The sequence below is a fragment of the Capra hircus genome, chromosome 4 (genome assembly GCF_001704415.2).
Source record: "Capra hircus breed San Clemente chromosome 4, ASM170441v1, whole genome shotgun sequence".
NCBI classification, from domain to species: Eukaryota; Metazoa; Chordata; class Mammalia; order Artiodactyla; family Bovidae; genus Capra; species Capra hircus.
This window is the reverse complement of record NC_030811.1, coordinates 73,195,752-73,220,682: the sequence shown is the minus strand read 5'-3', so window position 1 is coordinate 73,220,682 and position 24,931 is coordinate 73,195,752. Positions and strand designations below refer to the sequence as shown.

Below are 24,931 nucleotides of genomic sequence, written 5' to 3'. Positions count from 1 at the left end.
TGACTGGAGAGGCTGTGCTATCTCCAATCTTCCTGGTCAATTTGCTCCCCTCAATGCATTTCTGATAAGTGTATCCTGTGGCTTCCTGCAGTACAGAGTCCCTTGATGTGTGAGATGGCAGTTTGCAGACTGCATTCCATATTAGCTGGTAAAATCACATTTTGAATATCCTAGACTGTCCTGATAATCTTCTCTCCAAATGACCCTTGAAGGTCAATACCAGCCAGGAACTGAGCTCACTGTGTTTTTTACTAAAGATAACTCCAAACAAGGTTCCAGGAGGGCTCTGGGCTTTTCCAGCAGGCGTAACATGCAGTCTCTCCTCGAAAGCCAGAGCATGAGAAAGGGCAACAAAAGGGCTCCTTCTTCTGCCGTCTTGGAAGTGGAAGTTTTTACTCCCAAACCCCAGCCTCATTTGCACACTCCAGGGGCTGGGAAACCCTGGACTGCATCACCCACCATCCTCCCATGCTTGGCATCTTCTCCATTCCCACCACACCAGAGTAGAAAAACACCATCAGATCAAAACTGAACCAAAGGACAGAACCGGTGTTGCCACAGGCTCTGACAGCCTCGCCTCTGAATGTGCATCCCTTCTTCAGGGATCTTGGCGTGGACCCTGCAGCGGGGTTTGGGAACTCAGGTAGAAGCGGGTGGGAGGGCGCCAAGCTGCCCAGGGATCCAAAGAGGCAGGTGGCTTTGTGCCGTGTTTCCCGCCACCCCCGTGGGTCTGGGCAGCCCGGAGATAGAAACAGCCCCTGCGGCTTTCCCAGGCTGGTGATGAATGAGCCCATGGCCCCGATGGAGGCATCAAAGGCTCCGTGACAGCCCCGCTCTGGTTGTAAATTGTCAGGCGCTTGGCTGAAAGCGCTTGGCAAGCTGTTTGTGAGCCATAGGCGGAGGAGGTCAACGACTCATAAGGCGGCTGGGCCTGTCACCTCTGCGTGGGGAAGGAACCGTGGTCAGATGACTGGGAGTGAGGGCAGCCTGCCTTTGAGGCAGGGAGTGATGAATGAGGGGGAGTGGTGTTCCAAGTCATGCGTTTAGGGGTAAAATACCAAGTGGCAGGAGAGAATGAAAAGAATATGCCAGGTGGCCCTAAGCAACTGAAAGTGAAGGCCTTTTTTGGAGGGCGTGAAATGTCTGGCTTCAGGACCCTAGAGTCTTTGCATGATTGCAGCCTCCTGGCTTCTGCAGACTTGTACTCAGAGCTCATAGTCCTGAACCCTTTAGGGCCTGGAGAGTCACTGATGGAACCTAAAGTAAAATGTACTGTGACTCTTTACACTAACAATAGAGGATACTGCCTAGATATATCAGCTTTCTGGGATAGGTCTTGAAACTACTCTGAACCAGTCATTCTTCATCTGTAAAATGGGGACAAGAATACAAACCTCTTGGTGATAAGGGGATGAAATACAGAGCATATTGAAAAGCAGAGACATTACTTTGCCAACAAAGGTCCGTCGAGTCAAGGCTATGGTTTTTCCTGTGGTCATGTATGGATGTGAGAGTTGGACTGTGAAGAAAGCTGAGAGCCGAAGAATTGATGCTTTTGAACTGTGGTGTTGGAGAAGACTCTTGAGAGTCCCTTGGACTGCAAGGAGATCCAACCAGTCCATTCTGAAGATCAACCCTGGGATTCCTTTGGAAGGAATGATGCTAAAGCTGAAACTCCAGTACTTTGGCCACCTCATGCGAAGAGTTGACTCATTGGAAAAGACTGATGCTGGGAGGGATTGGGGGCAGGAGGAGAAGGGGACGACAGAGGATGAGATGGCTGGATAGCATCATTAACTCGATAGAAGTGAGTCTGAGTGAACTCCGGGAGTTGGTGATGAACAGGGAGGCCTGGTGTGCTGCGATTCATGGGGTCACAAAGAGTTGGACACGACTGGGCGACTGAACTGAACTGAACTGAGGATGCATAGAGTTGGTATTTAACAGACAGTATCTGTTCTAAGCATCCAGACATCATGCAATCAAGATAGGAGCAGAGATGCTGGGACTCCTGTCCAGATGAAACACAGAGGCAATCTTTGCCCGTGGTGGCATCATGGAAGTGTAGTTACACCTGCAAGAAAGACCACTTTCCCAGAAGTAAACCCAGTTATCTTCAGCAGCCCAAGACCATCCTCGCTGTCAGACTTGGCTCCATGTTTGCCAAGCCCATTTTAGCTGCCATGAAGAGCTAATGTGGAAGGTAGAAAGCAGCATAATTTGGTTGTAGAGAGAAATGATAGTACAGAGAATCAGAGAATTTAACTCATGTTGATGCTCGGAGAACAAGATGCCAAGACAGGATTAAAGGCGCAAGGCTTTTATTAGTGGAAATGCCTATGGGAGAAGATGGGGACAGAGCTAGGCTAGGCTGCAAGAGCCATCAGATCGTGATGCAAGCCTGACCTAAGTAAAGGAACATGGGAGGATGCATGGGTGAGAATTTTCCAGTCAGCTGTGCAGTCCATGAACTTGGCTAGGGCAATGGGGAGTCCAGGAGCCAAAGTCAGCTGTCATGGGACAGGAATGAGTCTGCCTTAGTATCTCTGTCCTGCCCTGTCATTGGCACATGACCTCACTGCAAATCCAGCAATGGGTTTTAGAGCCCAGCAGCTGGGATATGCAGTCTATTATCTTCCCTCAGCTGAAAGTCCTCAAGGCACATTCTCATGACAGCCATAATATATTTTTGTAAGAAATTCTGCCCAAGGCAAAACATGATTGTGGTAGGTACAGAAAAAAGAAAAGGAGGAAAGAAAGAAAACGAAAAAGAAACAGCACTCATACAAATTCCTCTCTGCCTATACACAGGCTGTTTTGCAGTGTGATTTTGCCATTCCTCCCACTGAAAGATGGGTATCTCCTTCTACTCCTTGAATCTGGACTTAACCAGGTGAATTGCTTTGGCCATCAGAACATTCACAAACATGGCACGGCAGGGGCTTGAAAAGTGTTACGCATTGGGACTTGCCCTCTCTTGCAACTTTTGGAAGTAGCACTTCCTAAGATCTCCATGAGAAGAGCCCAGCCTAGCCTCCTGGAGTATGAGAGACAATACAAAGGAGAGACCACCCACCTTCCCACCAGAGGTGTGAGTGAGGCTTTCCAGGAGCATCAGCCCCCAGCAAGTCATCAGTGACCGGACACACCAGCCAAGCAGAACTAGAAGCAAAAGCAAATGGATAACCAATACTGTTGTAGGAAAGAATAAGTGCCTATTGTTTTAAGCCCCTAGGTTTTGGGCTGGTTTGTTTTGTAGCAGAAGCTAACTGACAAGTCTATTTTCCAGATGGAAAAACTGAAACCTGGAGACACATGAAGACACTCAATGAACTGAAGCCTGGAGGTGTTAACCAGACTTCCTTGGAGTCTTCCACTCCAAGCTGGGCTTGACCAGATGCCTCTGAGTTTGGCAGCAGCTTTACTCATTTGCATGTTATTAATATTTGCCTCACTCCAGGAGTGAACTGAGATTGGGACCCAGAATTCCACCCTTAATAAACCTCTATTGAATGAATAATGCTAAGGTGTTTGGAGGACCTTCCATGCCTTTGAAGTCATGAGAACACAAGTAGAGGCATTTCTAATCTTCTAAGCATGGGAGTGGAGGGGTGTAGGGGTACAGGGATCTCTCCCAATCAGATTATGAACTCCTGCATGCAGGGACATAGTTTATATTTCTCTTATATTTTTCTTCACTCCTGTACTAGTCCCATAAGCTGCCATTCATTCATTCAACAAGTACTTCCTGAGCATGCCAAGAGCAAAGCAGATAAAGATCTTCACCCTTGTGGAGCTTCCATTCTTGGAGCCAGGGGTCAGGGGAACGGGACAGGTAATAGGCAGGATAAGTAAGTAAACTATATAAGTGTATTGAAAAAGGAGACGTGCCAAGCATTAAACGTAAAGCAGGGAAGGGGAGAGGGAGCAATGGGCAAGGGGAGTTGACATTCTAGATGGGGTAGCCAGGGAGCCTCCTGAGAAAGTGCCATTGATTCAAGACTAAAGAAAGAGAAAGAGCAAGCAGTGTGCACATTTATGGGAGGAGCGCTGCACAGTAACTGCAGTGGCCCTGAGGCCAGGGCCCAGGGAGTGTCCAGGAGCGTAGGGAGGCCAGGGCAGAAGGACAATGAACGAGAAGAGTTAGTAGATGAGCTCAGACAGGTAAGGGGTAGGGGTGAGTGGCGGGCACGCATCATGAAAGATGCTATAAATCGGAGTTAGGACTTGGAGGGAAATACAGAGCCTTTTGGGATTTAAGAGCAGAGAAGTGGGATGATCTGACAACACTTTTCACAGGCTCCCTCTGGCTGCTGTGCTAAGAATCTTCTGAAAGGAGGCAAGGACAGAGCGGGGATACCAGCTGGGTGGGCAGTGCCTTAACCACAGACTTGCTTTCAGTTGAAATGAAAGTTAGGCTGTCTAGCCTAAGGCCTATGTTAGAAGGAACACTCAGTCACCATTTGTTGGGGAAAATATTGAATCGTGTCTTTTTGCCAGCATTATGGTGCCTGAGAGAGCACCCAGGGGGACGTCGCTTCTGGACCTGAACAAGTTCTGCTTTGATGATGACAGCGAAGCACCAAACAACCGATTCAACTTCACCACGCCATCTGGAGTGGGGAGAGGCAGCAGGTTTCTACAGGATCCAGCTGGCTCTGGGAAAATCGTGGTCAGTTAATGGGCATTGCATCATCGAAACGGCACTGGGGAGGTTGGTCTAACATGCATAGTGCTCCTGCTGCCCCACAGAGAGAAATTTCCGAGGTAACTTCCTCTCCGACTGACTGTAACTGACAAACTGATAGTGACTCTGTTTTCCCCATTTGTTCTTTATTTTACCCAAGTTCCAGGGATTGTTCGTTACGCATGGTCATGCCTGGGGTGCTAGGGATTGGATTCTCTCTTGCATGGCTCGCAGTTGGCAGCCTGAGTCTGGTTAGCTGCCTCCGCAGTCACCTCTGTTCCCTCTGGGCTCAAGCACTTTTGTTTGTTTCAGGGCTCCTTCCTGGCCATAGCAGTGGGAGTTGAGAGAGAGCAGGGCCTGGGGTCATGAGTGTGTCTTGCTAAATTCCACACTGTAGGACCATGGGAGACCCAAAGGAGGATAAGAAATAGAGGGGTATCTCCACAGGGGCCGATACCGAAATGGAAGAACATGGGCATGAAAGGCGGGTCTCAGTGAGCTGTGTGAGATCTTTCACAACAAGGTTCCCATCGGACGGTTGTGGGGACAATGAAGGAGAAAGATAGAAGGGCAGGGGAGGTGGGGGTCTCAAAGGGAGTGGTCTTGATGGGGGAGGTGGTCTTTGCATCAGAGATGAAGCCTCAGGAAGAACAAGCAGTCCCCCAGCCATCATCTCATCTACCCCCTTCTTCACTTCCCATCCTTAAGAGTTATACCAATTTTATTCATCATATCAACTAAAAACAGCTTCTATATTTTTCTGTTTAAGAAATTAATACATGTTTACTATACTAGGAAACACAGGAAAGCATTACTATTCAGTAATAAGCACTATTAACATGTTGATATGTTTCCTTCTTGTCTGCTTCCCTGTGCATAAATTTTATGTATAGTCTACATATATCCATAAATATTCTAAATGATGGAAATAGCCCTGCATGTAGGATTCTGTATCACGTTTCTCTTCAACTTACTTGAAGTCTTGAGCCTATGCTGGACAATAGTGCTTGATGAACATCTTTAAACATAGATTCTGTCTCTTGATAAATTCCATCAAATAAGTCCTCTAGTAGTGAGTAAGGGTATGGACATAACTTTTTAAAGCTCCTTCTATGGCCAAAATGCTTTTCAGAAAGGTTTTGCAATTTACACGTACACCAACAGTATATGAAAATGTCAGTTCAATTAAAAGGATTGTTTATTCTGTGTAATCCGATCTCTCTGTTTTAATCTAGTTGATTGGTGATCTAGATTATGAAAATCCAAGTAATCTAGCAGCCGGCAATAAATACACCATGATAATTCAGGTACAGGATGTTGCTGCTCCTTACTATAAAAGTAAGTATCATTTTGATTTATTTCATAAAGCGTCTTCCTTAAATTGCAGTGACTAAACTGTGCTAGACCATGCTTGGTCCTGGGCTGGAGATGTATTGGTATTCAAAAGGAAACTTCCAACACCCCCAACACTTGAAAATCAGACCAGTCTCCTCTTGTCCTTCACCAAGAACAGTTAATCAGTCTCCAGATCCTTTCTTCTGTGTCACCTACTAAAATCTCAAAGACCGGGTGCCTCCCCCTCCACTGTACCCCATCCCCATCCTAGTACTGCTCTAATGCAGAACCTCCTCTTCTGTAGCTGACTTACAATGCCAAGAGTCTTTTAAGAGTCTTTCTCCCCACCTTAAGTCTTGCCCACTTCCAACGCACCCATCACATTTCTGACAGTGATTTTCAGGAAACACAAATGTCATCATATTACTTCCTTAGTTAAAGCCCCATATCTGTGTCTCCTCATAATTGTCAAGTTCCTGTTCAAACTCTTGACTTGGCACAAAGCAATAGAGCGGGTCACGTGAATTTTTTTGGTTTCCCAGTGCATATAAAAGTTATATTTACACTATGCTGTAGTTTGTTAAGTGTGCAATAGCTTTACTTCTGAAAAAATTATGTACAGGGGTTTCCCTGGGGGTTAGATGGTTGAGACTCTGCACCTCCAACGCAGGGGGCATGAGTTTGACCCCTAGTCGGGGAACTAAGATCCCATAAGCTGCATGGCACAGCCAAAATAACGATAATAAAAAATTTTAAGTAATGAACATACTTTAATTAAAAACACTTTATTGTTTAAAAATGCTAGCCATCACCTGAACCTTTAGTGAGTCATAATTTTTTTGCAATGGTAACATCAAAGTTAATTGATCGCAGATTACCATAACAATATAATAATGACGAAGAAGTTTGAAATACTGCAAGAAACACCAAAATGTGACACAGAGACACAAAAGTGAGCAAATGCTGCTGGAAAAATAGTGCCATATTTTTCAACTTGCTTGACACAGGGTTGCCACAATCTTCAATTTGCAAAAAATGCAGTTATCTGCAAATTACAATAAAGTGCAACAGATCGAGGGATGCCTGTATTGTGATTTAATGTTTTTCCTATTTCCACTTATAGATAACATCTACATTTATATCTTAACAAGCCCAGAAAATGAGTTTCCTCTTGTCTTTGATAGTCCATCCTATGTATTTGCCGTGTCAGAACTGAGCCCACGTAAGTAACCTACAAGACAGGACTGCAGGGCCCTTGAGGGACCCGTTCATATGAAGGCACTTGGGCGGAGGGAGGCTCCCTGCCAGAGGCCCTGGTGGTATTATGCACAGCAAATCACCACTGATTCCTGTTTACTGCATCTCTTACTTCTTTTTAAGTTGTCCTCACTGTGAAGGAGCCCTTCAAGTGAAATCTAGATTTTAAAAACTGTTGACTAAACTGCACTTCTCTGAACCCCCTGATTGCCTCTTTGTCTGGGTGCCTGATTCTGCTAACCCTCTTTTTGCAGCCCAAGTTTTCCCTTGGTCTCCATTGTGATTTTTATCCAGCTCACTCAGAATTGAGATTTAAAAATAGAAGGCTTCCTATTTCTAGATTTCTCTCATTTACAAACAAAATAAAGATGCTTTCTCTTTCCATCACAGGATTCCCTGGAGGCCCCTTTTTCCCACCCTTTAGGACTCCTCGATTTCTGCAGGCTCCTTCCAATCAGGCTGAGTTTCTCCCTGTCTCTCCCAGTTTGAAGAGAACACTGTAAACTCTACAATAATCAGAGTTTATTACAGCCTTTGATTGTGGCTACTTCTGTACTAAAAACCAAACAAAACCAAAACTCTGCCTCTAAAATAATCTCTTCTTAATTTCATTCTCTCTCTTTATGATGAGCTCCATTTCCTGACATTACATTTTAAACAAAACACAAACAGCAGGTCTCAAGAAAATGCTTTTAGTTCCTTATGCCTAACCCAGTGAATAACAAATGCAACAGGAATGGGCTTTTTATGAATTTATAGATCCTGAGACAATTGTTAATCACCTGTTTTGAGTCAAGCACATAATGCCAGCCTATGTATTTGAATAAAAGAAAATTCTGCCCTTGAGGAGTGTAATTTATGAGGAAGAACTTCTGCAAAACAAGTAAGACAGAATTCCAGCAGCCCCACCAACAAGACTTGTAAAATAAGCCAAATGGAACAGGATTTAAAAATCAAAAATATCCTAATCATCCTGTGGCTAAACCCTTAAAAATTAGTTTTTATTTTGCTTATAAGAGCACCCCAGGCTCATTAGAGAAAAATCTGAAAAATAAAAAAGACAACACTGCTGTAAAAAGATGTATATGGGAGGATGTTCTTTCCAGTGTTATGATCATATAATAATTGGCATACTTGGAGTCTATATAAAGGCATGAATTGTCTTTTACACTTCGCAGTATTGCTTGGATCACATGGCCAGTTTCCTAGTGGGTGTCATTAACATAATTTGAATGTAATAGAATTGAAGATATAAAACACACAGAGTTTGAACAGCAAAGAGGCCTCTAAAAGTCTGTCGGCCCATGGCACTGAGAATGTCTGCTCCTGGTTCCTCCCCTCGCCCTCGAAGCAGGACTAATCTCAGATATTATTCTCAGGAGTAATCACAGGTACTTTATTCTTCCAGCTAGAACCCGGGTTGGACGAGTGCAAGCGACAGATAAAGACTTCCCCCAGAGCCGCATCACATACTCCATCTCTGCTGGAGGGGCCAGCCAGCGGTATCCAAATATATTTTGGATTAATCCCCAAACAGGAGAACTCCAGCTGGTGACTAAAGCAGACTATGAAACAATCCCTGTCTATATTCTCAGAATCCAGGCCACCAACAGCGAGGACAGCAGCTCAGTCACTGTGAGTGGGGCTGTGGTGCGTTCACACGCGTCCAAGTGGTTGACTTTGGGTCTCCCTGGCACCCTCCAGGTGTGGCTGTAGCAATAAAGAATCTTAAAAGGGCACCTCCTGCAGGAAGTGGCTAATGGTATCCCACACAGCACAATCAGACACACACAGGAGTGCCAGGAAATAAAGATTGACATCTGTAAGCCCACGTTTGTGTGTACTGGGAGAAGCACTGAGATGGAAGGCAGCCCTGGGGGCAAGCTTCCTTCTGTTGCCGTTAAATCTCCCCTTGCTTTTGTGGTGGGCTGGTGCTGTGCATCACCCCCAAGTATTCGAAGTTTTTCCCTATTCCTAACCCACCCACATCACAGCAGGTGAGCTAGGTCTTAAAAAAAACTATCTGGCTAGACATGGGGCTATATTGCTTTGCCGCCTCTGATGTTGAGAATCTGGTTACATGCATTTCTGAGTCAGGAGGTCTGAGTAGGGCCTGAGAACCTATATTTCTGACATGCTTCCAAGTGGTGCCTATGCAGCTAGTTCATAGCCATACTTTGAGAAGCCTGGGTCTGTGCTAACAGTGTTTAGGACTATTTGAGGATAATATGAGGCCCACAAAGAGGGAAATATTTCTTGGTCTTTCTTGTTAATAAAGTGAAAAAGCATAAGGCAAAATGAACTCAGCTAGCAGCAGGCATCCCTGTGTGATAGAGAGAATGACTGGTTCAGAGTTAGGAGGCAGAGTTCATTTCTCAACTTTGATCCCAATTTTCCAAGGGGGTCTGAGCAATGCTTATCTTTGTACCCTGATTTCTCTCTCTCACCTGGAGAATCACCTCATAACCCAATGCCTGAATAGTCCAGTTCCTCTGATGACTTGCTTTGAATTAGTGGGACAATGTTTTTAACGATGTGTGAGACTCAGCATTGCTAGCTAAGGGAAAGATGTGCTTAGTTGAAGGTAATTGTTGTGTTTGTTAGGTTGGGTTTTTGAGAGGAATGAATGAAGTCCACTTTGGGAGCTAACTAGAGAGAACATTTCAATTTATTCCCAGGCTCAGGAATAACTGAAATCCCCAAATTTCAAAGGTAGAATGAATACGACTCAAAAATTCATAAGCTTTTTAAAAGGGTGATGATCACATAAGTCCCTTTCAGGGCTGACATTCAATGTTCTGTGCTGGCAGGCATCCCAGTCCATATTCCAATTCACCAGGCATAAAAGATGGTGATGAAAGAGAACAGGCTGGCCCCTGCTTGTGGCCTGCCAGCACCAACAGCTCAGTGTGGTGCTGATAGCCTGGGTTACAGATGAGAGCCTGGCTAAGCCAGGTCGCCTCCTTCTATCCCAGTGGTTCTCAACCCTGACTGTGTGTTAGAATCAGCTGGGGAACGTAAAAAACAGGCCTGGGCACCAACTTCCAGAGAGTCTAATTCACCTGGTCTGGAGTGGGCCAGACAAGTGGAACCAGTGTTGAGAGCCATTGCTTTATCTTCCAAGGTTAAAGGTAGCACTTCCAACTCAGAGAGGCAGCAAGCAAGGAAGCATAGGAGGGTCACCACAGATCCATCACTGTTACTGAAAAAACAACTCAGCATCATCTGGGGATGAGTGCATGTGTCTAGATGCATGTGTGTGAGGGGTGTGGAAATACATTATTATGCATATTATGCATACATGCATGTACACATACACACACATGATAAAGTTAATAACATAGGACTTGGAGTAGGGTAGACCTGAGTTCAAATCCCATTTCCACCACTCACCAACTGAATGAATAGCCTTAGGTCAATTACCTAATCTCCCTAAGCCTCAGTTGCCCCATCTATAAAGTGGGAATAATCATATTATCTATTTTGGGTGAGGTTAAACCTCACTAATTCACAAAAAGCACACAGCCCAGTACCTGGCACACAGCAAGGACTAAATGATAACTACTTCACAAGGCCACTTTCTTGCTGCTCTAGGTTACTGTGAACATCACTGAAGAAAATGATGAAAAACCAATTTGTACCCCAAACTCATATTTCCTGGCCATCCCAGTGGATCTGAAAGTTGGCACAAATATTCACAACTTCAAGCTCACATGTACTGACCTTGATTCCAGCCCTAGGTCTTTTCGTTATTCCATTGGTGCAGGTATGATATTGATGTCAGTGTTCCTGGATCCTTGCTGTGGGCTCCTGGTGTTGGAGGCTGCAGCAGCTGTTTAAGTAGAAGGGGTGGGGAGGCAGAGTTCACATACTGATCTGGCACCAAGTGAGGGGTGGGCTGTCTTGAATGAGGAAAGCAAGGATGAGGGGTCTAATGGTTCTGGAACCCCTCTTTCCTGCCTTGGCTTCCCCTTCTCACCTAATTCTTCCCAGACTCCCATACTTAGCTGCCCAAAGGCCCAAGAAAGGGTGAATCCCTTTGATGGTGACTCCCGCCCTCCCATTCCCAGCCTGTCGCATGATTCATGAATCAGATTAGTGTAGTTAAAAAAATATTTCAGTTCAACTCCTCCCCCAGCTCTTTTGCTGCAAGCTTATAGTGGGGGCAGGGGATCCCAAACCTCTCTCTGGATAATAATAGATGAAATAGATTAAATGCATTTTGAAATGTGTCCTCAGGAATTCTCTTCTGCTCCATTCATTTTCTCTCTTTAAAAATATACCATTGTGGGAGAGAGAAAAAAGAGCACCCCTCAGTGGAAATGAGACCAAAATAGCTCATCTAATGAAGTGCTGGGGCCAGAGATTTAAACCCAAACAAGCAGAGCAATTTCACGTGAGAGAGTAAAAATCCAGCTCAGCCACCCGCTGCGCCCTGGCAGAGCAGGAACTCAAGCAGCAGGAAGCCTCTCGAGCAGGCTGTGTCACCAGGGGCAGAGCCTGCCTGGAGACAGCAACTGCAACTGCCAGAGATGGAAATAATCCATACTGAGAACCCTCCAGGTCTTTACAACGGGGCGCTTTGCTGCTAAGGGAGTAACAGTTGCATCATCCCTTGCTCCATTTACTGGTTTTCAGTCGGTAACGAGTCTGGAGCCACCGGAGGAATGAGCAAGGGCTGCTGGGGAGAGGCAGCCTCTCTGCTCTGGGCTCCTGAAACTGTGAGCCTGCGGCCCCCACCAACGGAGGGCGGAGGGAGGCAGATATGGGGACTGCAGTCCCTGCCTGAGCAGGCGGTACCTTCTTTTTGGGGACTCCAGGGTCATCTGTCACTGGTGTGACCAGCCACGTCCCATGAAAGGCGTGGAGTGAATTTGGCCTATGGCTAGGGACCATGGCCCCCCTTCCTTCTTGCTGCCCACTGATTGGTCTGAGTATGAGTTACACACGGTTACTAAACTAATGCTGAAGGTGTCATTGACCGCACCAGGACTGTTAGGTTTCTGCCTGACGCTGAGCAGGATGGCGGCCATTCTCCTGAGACACATATGCCGGTGCCCTTTTCTGCTCTTGTTTTCACTGCAGCCACACTGGTTGTGAGCAACACAACCAGATCTCACTCATGAAATCTCTGGAGCAGTTAAGGATCATATTCTATCATTGACCCCACCCTGGTACATCAGAAACAATCTACATCTGCGGTGTGGATGTTTAAGGAAAAAGACTGGATGGAGTTTTCTTTTAAACCTTTATTTCTCATGCTCTTTTCTTCCTTTTCCCAAAATCCTTGCATCAAATCTCATTTAGGCAATATCAACAGTCATTTCACTTTCTCTCCCAATGCTGGGTCTAATGTTACAAGCCTGATCCTGGCCACTCGCTTTGACTATGCTAGTGGGCTTGATAAGATCTGGAACTACAAACTGCTGGTCTACATAACCGATGACAACTTGCTGTCTGGCAGGAAGAGAGCTGGGGCTCTTGTTGAAACTGGGACCGTAACACTGAGTATTAGTGTCATTCCTCACCCAACCACGATTATCACCACAACTCCCAAGGTAAGGGCTCTGGGAGCTGGACTTCTCAGATACATCCCCTGTGATTGATATTGGTGGGGCCCTCTGACCTAGGAGAAATATGGGACGGACTGAAAAGAGTTGAAGTGTTAGGATACTGACAGGACCACCAACCAGGGATTGGATAGGATTAATCACTGGGTGGTAGAAAAAGATCTGGGTGAGACCTTGGGCTTATAGCACCATTAACTTTTCCTAATCTGGTAAAGAAGGATGTGGATTTATGCAGACTTGTGAGAGATCAGGTATTGACCATCCAGAGTCCTTGTGACAAAGGAGCCAATATTCATGGACATGCTGCCTTCACAAGCCCCTCTGCTTGCTCCTAAGAGCCACTGCGAATCATTGTCCATGAGAGCAGCTAAGCTGCCAGGTGCTCTTCTCTACTTCTTTTGAAGAGTCATTATTTGCCAAACTGTACTCTACTCCCCACCGCCACTCCAAAAGAATTCCATTCATTCAATCTGCAGATACGAATTTAATACCTATAATACACCAAGCACTTTGGTAAATAAGTAAAAAATGATCTCTGCTATCATGGAGCTTATATTACTAGTATAGGTCAGTGGTTCTGAGTATAGTCCCCAGACTAGCAACATCACCATCACCTGAAAATTTGTTAGAAGAGCAAATTCTTCAGCCCACCCCAGAACATCAAAGTTATACCTCTCCAACCATGATCATCACTATGACCTCTAGGGAAGAATGCTGAAACCTGGAATTTCACACCTCCAGGTATACTGGATGAGAATCTCTGCAGATGGAGTCGAGAAATCTGTTTTCAATAAGCCTTTTGATTGCACTTAACTTTGAGTACCTCTGATTTAGAGGGGGAGATGGGTTACAAGTAGGGATGCAAATTAATAAACTAACTACAAATTGTCCTATACAGTAGGAAGAAAATAAGCAGGTGCCACAATAGAATCAGTGTGATAAAGGAGGGGAGAATCTTAAAATCTAACAAGAGGATTATCACCCTTGACTCTTTGATCAACTGGCTTCTATTCATACAGACCCTTTTGTCCCATTTCCTCCTGCTCCTAGTAAAAGTTGTGCCCTTGGCCAGCAGCCCCACAATTGGAGTACACCAGAAGGAATCAGAACCTCAGAAAGCAGCCTATGATAGGTGTTCAAATTCTGCTTCTCAAAGTCTTACCAAGAGCTGCTCAATGTTCCTCTCCTCTCCTTCCAATGAATGGAGGCATTAGGTGACCTCAAGGGCTTTCAGTGATGGTAGGAGCCAGTCGGTGCCTCTGAATAAGGAACAGCCATCTTTCTGGGACTTATTACACAACCCAGTTGTGACATCCCCCATCTGGAAATCTCTATAACTTGTTTGTTATCTGTCTCCCTCTCTGGGAAGCAAACACTGAACTTGAGGTCTCACTGTGATAACAGCCTGCTCAGCTGGCAATGCAGCTGGTAGTGAGTGAACACTGAGAAGCCTACAAACTATTAAAAAAAAAAAAAAAAACTTTCATGGCTCATGCCTTCCCAGTGAAAGACAATGGCTGTATTAGTCCTTAGATTATGCCATGATTTGGGAGGGAAAAATTGGCAATGGAATTTTTATCTTTGGGAAAAGGGAAGAGAGTGAATGAAATTAAGCCTAGAGTTGCTTCCCAGTCCCCTATATTTTCTGGGCTTTGGTCTAATGGATCACATATGGTGATTTAGCTGCTAAGTCATGTCTGGCTCTTGCGACCCCAGGGACTGTAGCCCTCCAGGCTCCTCTGTCCATAGGATTTTCCAGGCAAGAATACTGAAGTGGTTTGCCATTTCCTTGGATGATGTATGGCAAGAATATAAATAAGGTGATGGGTTAAAGCAGCTAGAATGATGAGCACACAGATATCAGATATTTAGAGCAAGAACGAAGAGCAGAATGAACACTCAGCCACCCAACATGAGAGGGTGCTGAAGTCAGAGACACCGCCAGCCCCCACTCACTCTCCTGCTTCTACCATTCAAGCCAAGGGTCACCTACCAGATCCTGAGGAAGAACGCGTATTCTCCATCTGCCTGGTATGTGCCTTTTGTCATCACTTTGGGCTCCATGTTGCTTCTGGGTCTCCTGGTGTCCATGATCGTCCTGCTGGCCAAAGCCATCCGCAGACACTGTCCCTGCAAGACTGAAACGCACAAGAAACCTCCGTAAGTTGCCAGCGGGCTGGGTTCCTTCCATCATTTCCTTTCAGAGGACACTGCTTCTGGTGATGTCTGGAGAAGAAAAGGTAGACAGTTCCGATTTCTCCACAGGGTAGAGAGGGTGTCTGGAATAAAGGAAGCAAACAGAGGTATGGGAAGGCACCCAGCTCTCCTTGTCCTGGTGGATCTCCTTCACCAAACCAGACCAGAAAACCCTTCTGACAGACCAGAAAGGCCTTCCCTCGCTTTTCCCTGGCACCTACCTGTCCTTGATGTGTTCTCAATGAAATTGGGGTTTCAACTTCTTGGTAACCTTGTCCTAGATAAAAGCTTCAGAAGCAAGGCCAGTCGCGAGTAGCAGCAGAATATGCTGTGCTGTTATTTGTGGAATATTTAAAGAATGGGATGGAATTAGAGGAAGCATGAGAACTTTATAAGGGAATTAAGCTTTTGGCTCCAGTGACTCAACTGGGCTTTGATGTGACTAAATAATCATTGTTCTTCTGCACATGGCCCTGATCCCTCCCTCTCGAGGGCTGTAAATGCAGGTCTGCTTCTTCTCCCTTGGATCCTCATCTGCTCACTAATATGCATCTTTCAATGATGCTCTACAGAGTGTCTACTACCAGCTAAAGGGAGGTACTAGAGTGAAGTGCAGAAAGCATTGAATTGTTATAAGATTCTCCAGAGCCAGTTTCTTGAGTCTCAGTAGCTCTTACAATGAGAACACAAGGGTTTCTCAGCCTGTGCTTTGGAATCAGATAAGGCTAGGGTTCAAATCTTGGCTCTACCATTTTCTGGGTACATGGTCTTAAGCAATGACAACCTCTGTGAATCTCAGTTTCTTTATTTGAAAATCAAACAATTAAATGAGCAAATGCAAAGGAATTACTTAGCACTGTTCCTGATGTCGAGTAAATGCATAATACACTAGTTTCTAAAATCTTGCTGCATGATTTTTCATGGCTGAGTCCCAGTGAGTACAGGACTTTAGATTCCAAGTTTAGCTCTACACTCAAGTATCTTGTGGTATTGGAACCTCCAATTTTGGAATTTCTCACTGGCAAAAAGAAGGGGTGATAAGATACATGCATCTTTTAAAGGTATTTTGAAGATTAACTAGTACTGTCAAATAATTTTAAGTCTATGGATGAAAGACTGTATAAAAGTATAAGGTATTAGCATAAAGATGTGCATTGCATTTTGCCATATTTATTGGGGACATTCGTTGCTATTGGCAACCTTGACTTCAAGGTAAGAAATCCCTGAGCATCTGCTGAAATTAAAAAAGGCATTTTTATTTGGACTGTACTCACAAATTGATTTGAGGAAAAAAAAAAATTGCCTCCAAAAGAGTGATGCTTAAGCCTGTAAGGATGGTGGTGCTCTGCAATGGGATTTGGGCAGAAGTTCTTAAAGGAAGTAATCCCGCAGACACGGCAACTCACATGCAATTTGTGGTTAAAAATGCACCTTGAACCTGGTTAATTTCATTTACATTTGAAAGATTGTTTTCAACAAGGTTGACTTAAAAAGGAAAAACTAGCTGGTGATTCAGACTCAGAACTGGCCTCTCAGGCAATTTGCTGTATCATATGGCAACCAACATTTGTCCAGTAACAAAGAATAAAGTTAAGGTCACAGAACTACAGAATTCAAGATTATCACAGGAAGGGTCTTAACATCCAAGGGTCCGGCTCTTCATGTTACAGAAAGCCAAAATTTAACTCCTAGTCGCCGAACCTTCCCAGGGTAAGCCACCGCTTCTGGTCAGACGGCTCCTGGGGAAGAAGCCCAGCCAGGAAGAAGGGCCGGGCCGTCTGATGGGGGTGGTCTTGACCCTCCCTCAGTGTGTCAGAGGAAATAGAGTCCCTGAAGTTCTAGAAAGCAGTAGTTTTCAAGCTCATCAAATTCTCAGAACCTCCTTAGTCCCAACCCAGTAGTGATGAAGCAGGGCTGGGAGTCCAGTCTTCACTTTAATCCCCAGCCCTGGTCCTTCTCTTAATCAGACTCTGAATCCTGGGGGACACAGTTGCCCAAAGGCTTCCATGTTGTCACGTGTAAACCAGGACAGAATACTCTCGGGTTAATTCTTGTCCACCCTTTCTCCCCTCACAGGGTGAAGAAAGTAGGTATGTATGATGCCAGGTACCTTTGTTTGTTGCTCTTGTCTTTTTGCTGGTTCTGTTGTACTTGTGGGTTGGCCAAAAAGTTCAATCAGGTTTCCTCTGTAACATCTTGTGGAAAAAACCAAACGAACTTTTCGGCCAATCTAATATATAAATGCGCTCCAACTTAGTGGAAAATCAGGGCACAGTCCTGTCTTAGTGGGTTTTCTGCTGCTTCATCTGTGGATGAAATGAAACAGAGGTCACACGCAGCTGGAGAGAGGGGAGGGCAGGGCGGACTGCAAGGGGCCGTTGGCCCACTCAGATCTCTCACTTGGTCCTGCCTGTTCCTTACTGAGTCTCCTCCAGTCAGTTCAACATCAGCATCTAAAGGTCTGTTCCACACCAAGCAGGTCAGGAATGAAGAATTCTCTGTGGGTTAAACACAGAATCTATGCACTGCCGCACACGGAGGGGACAGCTAGTGCTCCGTATTAGACCAATGTCTCTTTTTTTATGGATAAATGATACTTTATTCTCAGAGTGTAATGGATTTGGTCATTTTCTCATGTTATTTAGGTTAGGCTAGTTAGAAATGAGGGCTGGGTGCAGTCAGATGCCCTGGGAGACCTGAGTGATTTCAGGGCTTTGGTGAATAGCGCAAGGTCCATCTGAGAAGAGGTCACCACTGCCACCAAAGCTGTGGCCTCAGGGAGAATCCAAGCTATGGGGAGGGACGGGCAAAGAACTGGAGAGAGTGTTTTTGATAAATGGTTGCTCTGACCACTCCAGCCATTGGTGCATGCATCTGACACGCACAAGGGATGTCTAAGCAGGGTTAGAAATTCAACTGTAGTAGTTAGTGATCATATCAAATGAGATAGTTGTAATAAATGAGAGTTTTCACAAACTATCTCTCATCCTAGTTACTTTTTTAAAAGGGCATAACGATGCAAAGAATTCTCACACAACCAATGTAGCAACTTTAAATTTCTTATTTACCTATAAAGCCATATTGAGCTTCCCAGTGGCACTAGGCTTCCCTGCTGGCTCAGACGGTAAAGAATCTGCCTGCAATGCAGTAGACCTGGGTTTGATTCCTCGGTTGGGAAGATCCCCAGGAGAAAGGTATGGCAACCCACTCCAGTATTCTTGCCTGGAAAGTCTGATGGACAAAGGAGCCTGGCTGGCTACAGTCCATAGAGTCGCAAAGAGTCAGACACAACTAAAGCGACTTAGCACGCACATACAAAGCCATTTAAAAGCTAATTTCTAATAATAACAATAACATGGAAAAAGAATTTTTAAATTGTTTTAATTGTGTATGATGTGTGTGTGTTTCTGAGATGGAAGGCTGTCAACAAACATGTCTGGGGACAGAAAATTCTTTGCTGTGCCTGTAATACTAAGCTCAGAGAAGATGAGAGCTCATGGTGGAGGTAGAATTTTAAGGTCAATTTAGTGTCTAAGAAGCTTAACTTCTGTTCTCTTCCCTGCAGAAATGAAAAACACAAAGAGAGAGGTCATGGTGGTAAGGACGGCTGACCCCTGGATACCTGGTTGGGGGAGGGTGGGGTGGTAGGCTCTCGTCCTCCTCCCAGGCAGCCCTGCCACAGCCCCGTGGGAGTGTTTATCATTCAGGGAGATGCCTGTACGTGGCCACTGGAACTGATTGCTGTGTGACGAGCTCCTGATAGAATTTGTTCCCTCCACTGAACTTGTCTGCTGATATATTTGCAGAAGAACTGGATTTCATAAATATTGAATAGTGGTGTTTATTATCCACACCACTTCTCCAGGAGAGTGAGTTGGGGGAGGTGGGGAGGAACTTAAAGACCAGAACTGGTGCTTCAGTCTTCAGTGGGATTTAGTTTTGCTTCGCTTTTCCACAACCTTGTGGGAAAAGTGAATCTTCAGTGGGATTTAGTTTTGCTTCGCTTTTCCACAACCTTGTGGGGAAAGTGATAGAAAAAGAGTAGTGCATGGGGTTGGGAATGGCTCTCTCTGCTTGGCCATGTGACCTTGACCTTGGGGATCCCTCAGCCTCTTTAAGCTTTAGATTCCTCATCGGCGGAATGAGATAAGTGGGGAAATATTGTGAAAACTGTGAAGAGTTCATGTAAATGCAAAGCATTACAGGATAGCTGGGGAGTTGCCTCTTTGCTTGACCTCTTTGTTTTCCTTTCACTGATCTGATGCACCCATGGGAAGTGACAGATTTTGAAGGTGACCACTCCAGGTTTCCCTAGCCCCTGATAATAGGACTCTCTTGTGACCCAAGACTCATGAGTTTGGGAAATGATATGTAAGACTAGGAGGAAGTGCTGTTTCAGACCCGTCCCCTAAGTGCTTATAAGTAAGTACCAGTCTGTGTACAAACAGAAGGAAGAGGTGATCCCCTGTCTCCTGGATCTTATTGTGATGCCACACAGAGACTGAGAACTATGTACAATGAAATTCATCGATTAAATAAATCAATTCCCAAGACTGTAAAAAGTGAAGCTTCTGAGCAGATCAAATGGATGAAAGCCATACAATCTCCATTCCTTCTCTTTTCACAGCAGGGAGTTGTGGGCAAGTGAGTAGGTAATATCTTATGTGATGAAAACAGGGGTGGAAGGCCCACTAAACTCCAAACACCATCCTTGTGAGCCTGCTGAAGAATGGCATCATGGAAGGGCACTACGTGAGGGGTGGGGGTGTTTCTATGAGGCAGAGGTCAGATCCTGGGGGGCAGCACAAAGTACAGATCTGGGGAAGAAAAAGGCCTGGAGCCCTAGGCTTAGGTGAGGCAGGCCAGCCCCAGATGCAACATTGCACTGGCCTCGGCTCTGTGCCTGTCCTGCATGTGACATCTGCCTGGCAGATCTTGGATGATGCCAACCTTGGCCAGTGTTGTATGGCATTTCGTCTCTTCCTTCTGTGCAGCTTAGATAGAATTTACTCAGGATGCTTTCCTATCCCCCAAGTCTGCATTAAATGGCTTCTTCCCACCCCCTGCCCAAAGACCCCATAGTATCCTATATTCTCTCATCATAGGCTTTGTCACTGTATACTGCAATGCCTCTTTGTCAATGGCTCCTGCTTGACTGCAAGCAGTAACCACCTCTGCCTCTCCACCGCTGTGTCCCCTGCACCTAGCATGGCACCTATAGAAAAAAGAAATGTCAGGTAGGCCCCAGGTGAGCAATCTGGGCTGTAAGGAAGAGCAGCCTCGCCTGGGAGGAAGAGTGTAGAGCTGTGCTTGAAACTGTCTCTTTTCCTTAGGAAACAATCCAGATAAACACAGTCTTTGATGGAGAAGCCACAGACCCAGGTAATTACATGGCAGTGCCGCCTATCTGTGGGCTTTTCATATTCCAGGCTGCCAGAGTCATGGAGGACCCTATCCAATGTCCTGCTCTTCACTCAAGTCTGTCAACTCACTTGGTTGTGGTGCCTACACAATGCTGACCCTTCAAGGCTTCCCTATAACATGAGATCAGCTCAAAGCAGAGCTGGCTGGCTGATATTGACGCATATGATCACGTGTGAGGCCTCAGAAGATTTCCACAGAGAGGCTCCCCATCAAGGACCAGGCCTCTGTCTAGCCTCCCTTTCCTGAATCACAAACCAACTAAGGAATTTGTGAATTCAATAACCCACTTTTTTTTTTTTTCTGCTTACTGGGACTCCATCTCCCCCCACCCTCGTCCCCACTCCTCCCATCCTTTCTGAATGCTTCTAACACCATCCTGTTGGTAATGAGAGATATGGAGAAATGGCAAGCTTGGCTTCTTTTTTCCCTTGATCAGGGCCAAGAATTTCTTCTTGGTCGGCAAGATGAACATAAGGTAAAGCTGGCCTCCAGAGCTCTCATCACCCCCATGAAATCAGCTCCAAATTTAGCTCCTTTACACACATCCCTTCACTTACAAAGGCTCAATTATAGACGTGAATAAAGGGAAGGAAACCAAATTCGGGAGGCAAGTGTGTTGGCTTCCTGCCACCCTCACATGTGAACGGCTCAGCTCGGTCCTCCTCGGAAGGAGGATGGCTCCTCTCCAGGGGAGGCTGCTGCTGCTGCTGGAATTAAATTTCCCTCTATTATTAGGTACTTGTTACCATAATGTGCCCACATTAGCATAAGTGCTGGTGGGATCCTCTGCCTGAGAGGCCACTCGTGCTGCAGGAGCAGGGGCACACTGGAAACTAGATCTTCTGGGGCAAAAGCCAGGAAGGGCCGAGGCTGTTCTCCTGCGTCTGTGTTTTTGAGAGAAGGAAAAAGGAAGAAATGAGCCAACTGGACGAATGTGAACAAACACCAATTAGCGTCTGCTGGCACCGACATGATAAAAATGGCTCCCTTGCATCATCTCAATAGAGGCCAGATTTGTGAGTCTGTGTCTGTAAATCTCTGCTAACATAACGTAAATAAAAATCAAAGTTTCTTTTCTTACTTGGTGGATTCCTGCTTATAGCAGGGATTCAGGGGGTCTTTTTAAACAAACACATCAGAACATAATGGGTAACTCCATGAGAAAACGGACCTAATTTATCTGAAGCTCCGGACTTCTGTGGCCTCTAGTCCTGCCACTGAGGTGACCTTGTGGAAGTGTGAAAGTGGTAGTCACTCAGTCGTGTCCGACTCTTAGCAACCCCATGGACTGCAGCCCACCAGGCTCCTCTGTCCATGGGATTCTCCAGGCAAGAATATTGGAGGGGCTTGCCATGTCCTTCTCTAGGGGATTTTCCCGACCCAGGGATAGAACCCAGGTCTCCTGTACTGCAGGCAGATTCTCAACCATCTGAGCCACTGGGGAAGAGACTCTCTTAAACCTTTCTTTCTAGGGAAGCATTGAAATCTGCAACCCGTGTGGTCAGAGCCATGTAGCTCAGCTCTTGGAAAGGGCAGGCTGGTGAAGCTTGTCTGTGTTTTTCACAAGCCTGCTTTCCTTCTTTCTAGCTGGGGGTGAGATGAGAGCTGAGTGGAGAGGAGGGAGCAGAGAAGCACTTGGATTCCTTTGTTTATATATTGGTTGTGTGTTTCTTTTTCCCCCTAGTTACTGGGGCAATATATGAATTCAACTCAAAAACTGGAGCCAGAAAGTGGAAAGACTCCTTAACCCAAATGCCAAAATGGAAAGAGTCCAGCCCCCCGGGAGCTGCTGCAAGAAGACCTGTCCCTCGGGAAGGGACCAGGCCACCGAGGAGCACTGACAAGGGAAGAGATGGTCTGAGCATCCGAGTCCATGCTGAGGGTGCAGGCCTGGGGCCCAGGAGCCAGGCCAGCATGCCGAGCACCCCCAGAGAATAGAGCCCAGCCTTCACGAGAGGGGCATCCCGCAGACGGCACCCGGAGACGTGAACTGGGCAACACAGCACGCGAACTTGACTGTCTTCGAGGGCAGGGTGGGAGGCAGAAAATGTAGGGGATCCAGGGTCCCAGAAGGAAAGTTTGACAAACTTTAAACAGGAATGGGTTTGATTCCAGAGTTGCCTTTTTCTGAGATGGCCCAGGAGTGGTTTTGCTCAATCATCTGTGCCTCTGATCAGCTGGGCTGTTAACTTGAATGTGGACTTGTGTTTCTTCTGCATATTGACTCTAGGAAGCCGCATTCCATTCCATTCACCCTTGGGAAGTGCAGGAGGCCAGCTGCCTAAATTCTGAGGGCTACCCTCCCATCTGGTTCCACCTTTTTTTTTTCCTGCCTTAATTTTGGTGTCTCTCAGATTTCTTCACTGACAAATACAGTTCAACACCATTGTAAATCACCTCTAATCTTTTTCTAAAGAGGCAGAGCAGTGGGGGAAAAAAAGGATGAATAAATAATAAGTTGTTCATCTGGAAAGAAGAAAACACACTAGATACCTTTAATTCTTTCTCATTAAGGTAAAACCGATAATGCAATAAGATGCACAGATCTAAGGCACTCAGCTTGATACCATGTAGACTCCTGCCAGAGGCAACCACTATTCGGGTCTTTATTGTCACAAATTACTTTTGCCTTTTTGGAATTTCCTATAAATGGGATTACACAGAACACACTCTTTTGTGTCTGGCTCCTTTTACTAAGCATATCTGTGTGTAACCATCCAGGTCTCTTCACTGTATCTTATTCCATTGAGGGAATCTACCATATGTCATTTATCCATCCCACATTTAGGTGGCTGCTCCTAGTTTTTTGTTTTGTTTTTTTACTATTATAGGGTACAGCACAGTGAACTTCCTTTTCCACATCTTTTGGTAGCACAAACACTTGTTTCTTCTGAGCCTATTCCTAGAAGTGGGATGGCCAGAGCCATTGCTGGAATCTGAGGAGTCTGAAGTTGGTGGCTCCAGTTTACACTTTCACCAGCAATGATGGAGGGCTCTGATTGCTTTCCTCCTTGGTCAACACTTGGTGTTGTCAGTCCTTTTCATTTTAGCCATCCTGGTGAAAATTCCTCTGAAATAAAGCCACTCCTTTTTGCAAAGCTAAAACAACATCAACCCTGCAACCTACCTGCCCAGCTCTTTCTCTACCTCCTCTTGAGGGAGAACACAGGACTCAGAGTAGAGACACAACGGGAAGCCCTAGCCGTTCAGACAGCTGAGACATTCACCGTGGGCACAAGCAATGACCCAAACATAAAGCCTCCCTGTGATGGAACAGGAAATGAAAATTTCCCATGTATGCCTGGTGGAGGTCGAGCAATCCTCACCTTCTCTCCATGTTCTGCTCCCTAGCTGCTGTGACCACAGGAAAGGACTAGATGAGAGTCCATTGGAGCAGTACCCACTTTCCCGGTTGGGGTATCAGATGAGAACTCCCCCAGGCCCGGGATGGCCTGTACGTGGCAGCCAGGATCCATCCTGCAAATGCAGAACTTGGGCGGGAGCAGCTGCACTGTTTATTGTGTGCCTGCTGTCGTTGGTGTGACTTCTCAAGAAAAAGAAACATTTAAAAAATGCCCCGTCCTGGCCTAGAGCAAGTGTGATTTATTAATAAAGGGTTGGTTGCCAGGGAACTCCCTTGAATAGTTTTAAATTTTGCAAAGAAGGCAGAGCTGCTCATTTGTGGAGGTTAAAGTGGGTGAAGTGGCTGATTACCCATTTAAGACTCGGCAAGTCTGTGGAGCCCTGAGTAAAAGGCCTTCCTCAGAAGCTCTCAGCCTCAATGTAAGTAAAATGAAGCTCCGAAAAGGCTGAAGGGGGTGCCTGATAACTGTTTACAAGCCCATTAAGGATGATTAAAAGGAGGGTGGTGAACAGCTGTTCTCCCTTCTCCTGTGATGACAGGGCAGGAGGGGATCGTGCTTCTTGGACAGAAAGAGAGATTTAAGTTAGGCAGAGGGAGGGACCTCTCGAAGCCCAGGGTCTGCTTGAAGAGTCATTTCTCTCCCTGGTGATGGGCAGGAAGAGTTGATTGTCTTCCAAGCCCCAAGATGTGAACACTGAGGAGCCCAAGATATGGGTCAGGAGTGGTACCAGGAAACTTCTGCCAAAAGAAACTGCCTTTTTCTTTTGCATATTAGACTATTTGATTAGGGGCAATCAGAAGTCTCAGGTCCAGGGCTAGATCATTTAAACCAGGTTTGAAAAATAAATTACCTGAGTAAAATCAAGCCAGGGATCATTGCTGTTGCTAAGTTGCTTCAGTCGTGTCCGACTTTGAGACCCTCTGGACTGTAGCCCACCAGGCTCTCTGTCCATTGCTGTTGCTAAGTTGCTTCAGTCGTGTCCGATTCTGTGCGACCCCATAGACGGCAGCCCACCGGGCTCCTCCATCCCTGGGATTCTCCAGGCAAGAACACTGGAGTGGGTTGCCATTTCCTTCTCCATTGGGAACCATGTAAAA

General features: G+C 45.8%; 1 protein-coding gene across 1 annotated transcript in view; it reads left to right on the top strand.

The window, feature by feature from the left end:
• The window catches only part of CDHR3 (cadherin related family member 3), a 52,736-nt gene extending 29,610 nt beyond the window's left edge, over positions 1–23,126 (top strand). Inside the window, exons 8-18 of the mRNA XM_018047505.1 lie at positions 4,501–4,672; positions 5,923–6,025; positions 7,146–7,244; positions 8,688–8,914; positions 10,874–11,045; positions 12,587–12,837; positions 14,828–15,009; positions 17,122–17,131; positions 18,574–18,642; positions 20,379–20,427; positions 22,154–23,126. Coding sequence (XP_017902994.1) covers positions 4,501–4,672; positions 5,923–6,025; positions 7,146–7,244; positions 8,688–8,914; positions 10,874–11,045; positions 12,587–12,837; positions 14,828–15,009; positions 17,122–17,131; positions 18,574–18,642; positions 20,379–20,427; positions 22,154–22,407 — 1,588 coding nt within the window. The 3' untranslated portion in view covers positions 22,408–23,126. The remainder of the gene's footprint in view (positions 1–4,500; positions 4,673–5,922; positions 6,026–7,145; positions 7,245–8,687; positions 8,915–10,873; positions 11,046–12,586; positions 12,838–14,827; positions 15,010–17,121; positions 17,132–18,573; positions 18,643–20,378; positions 20,428–22,153) is intronic.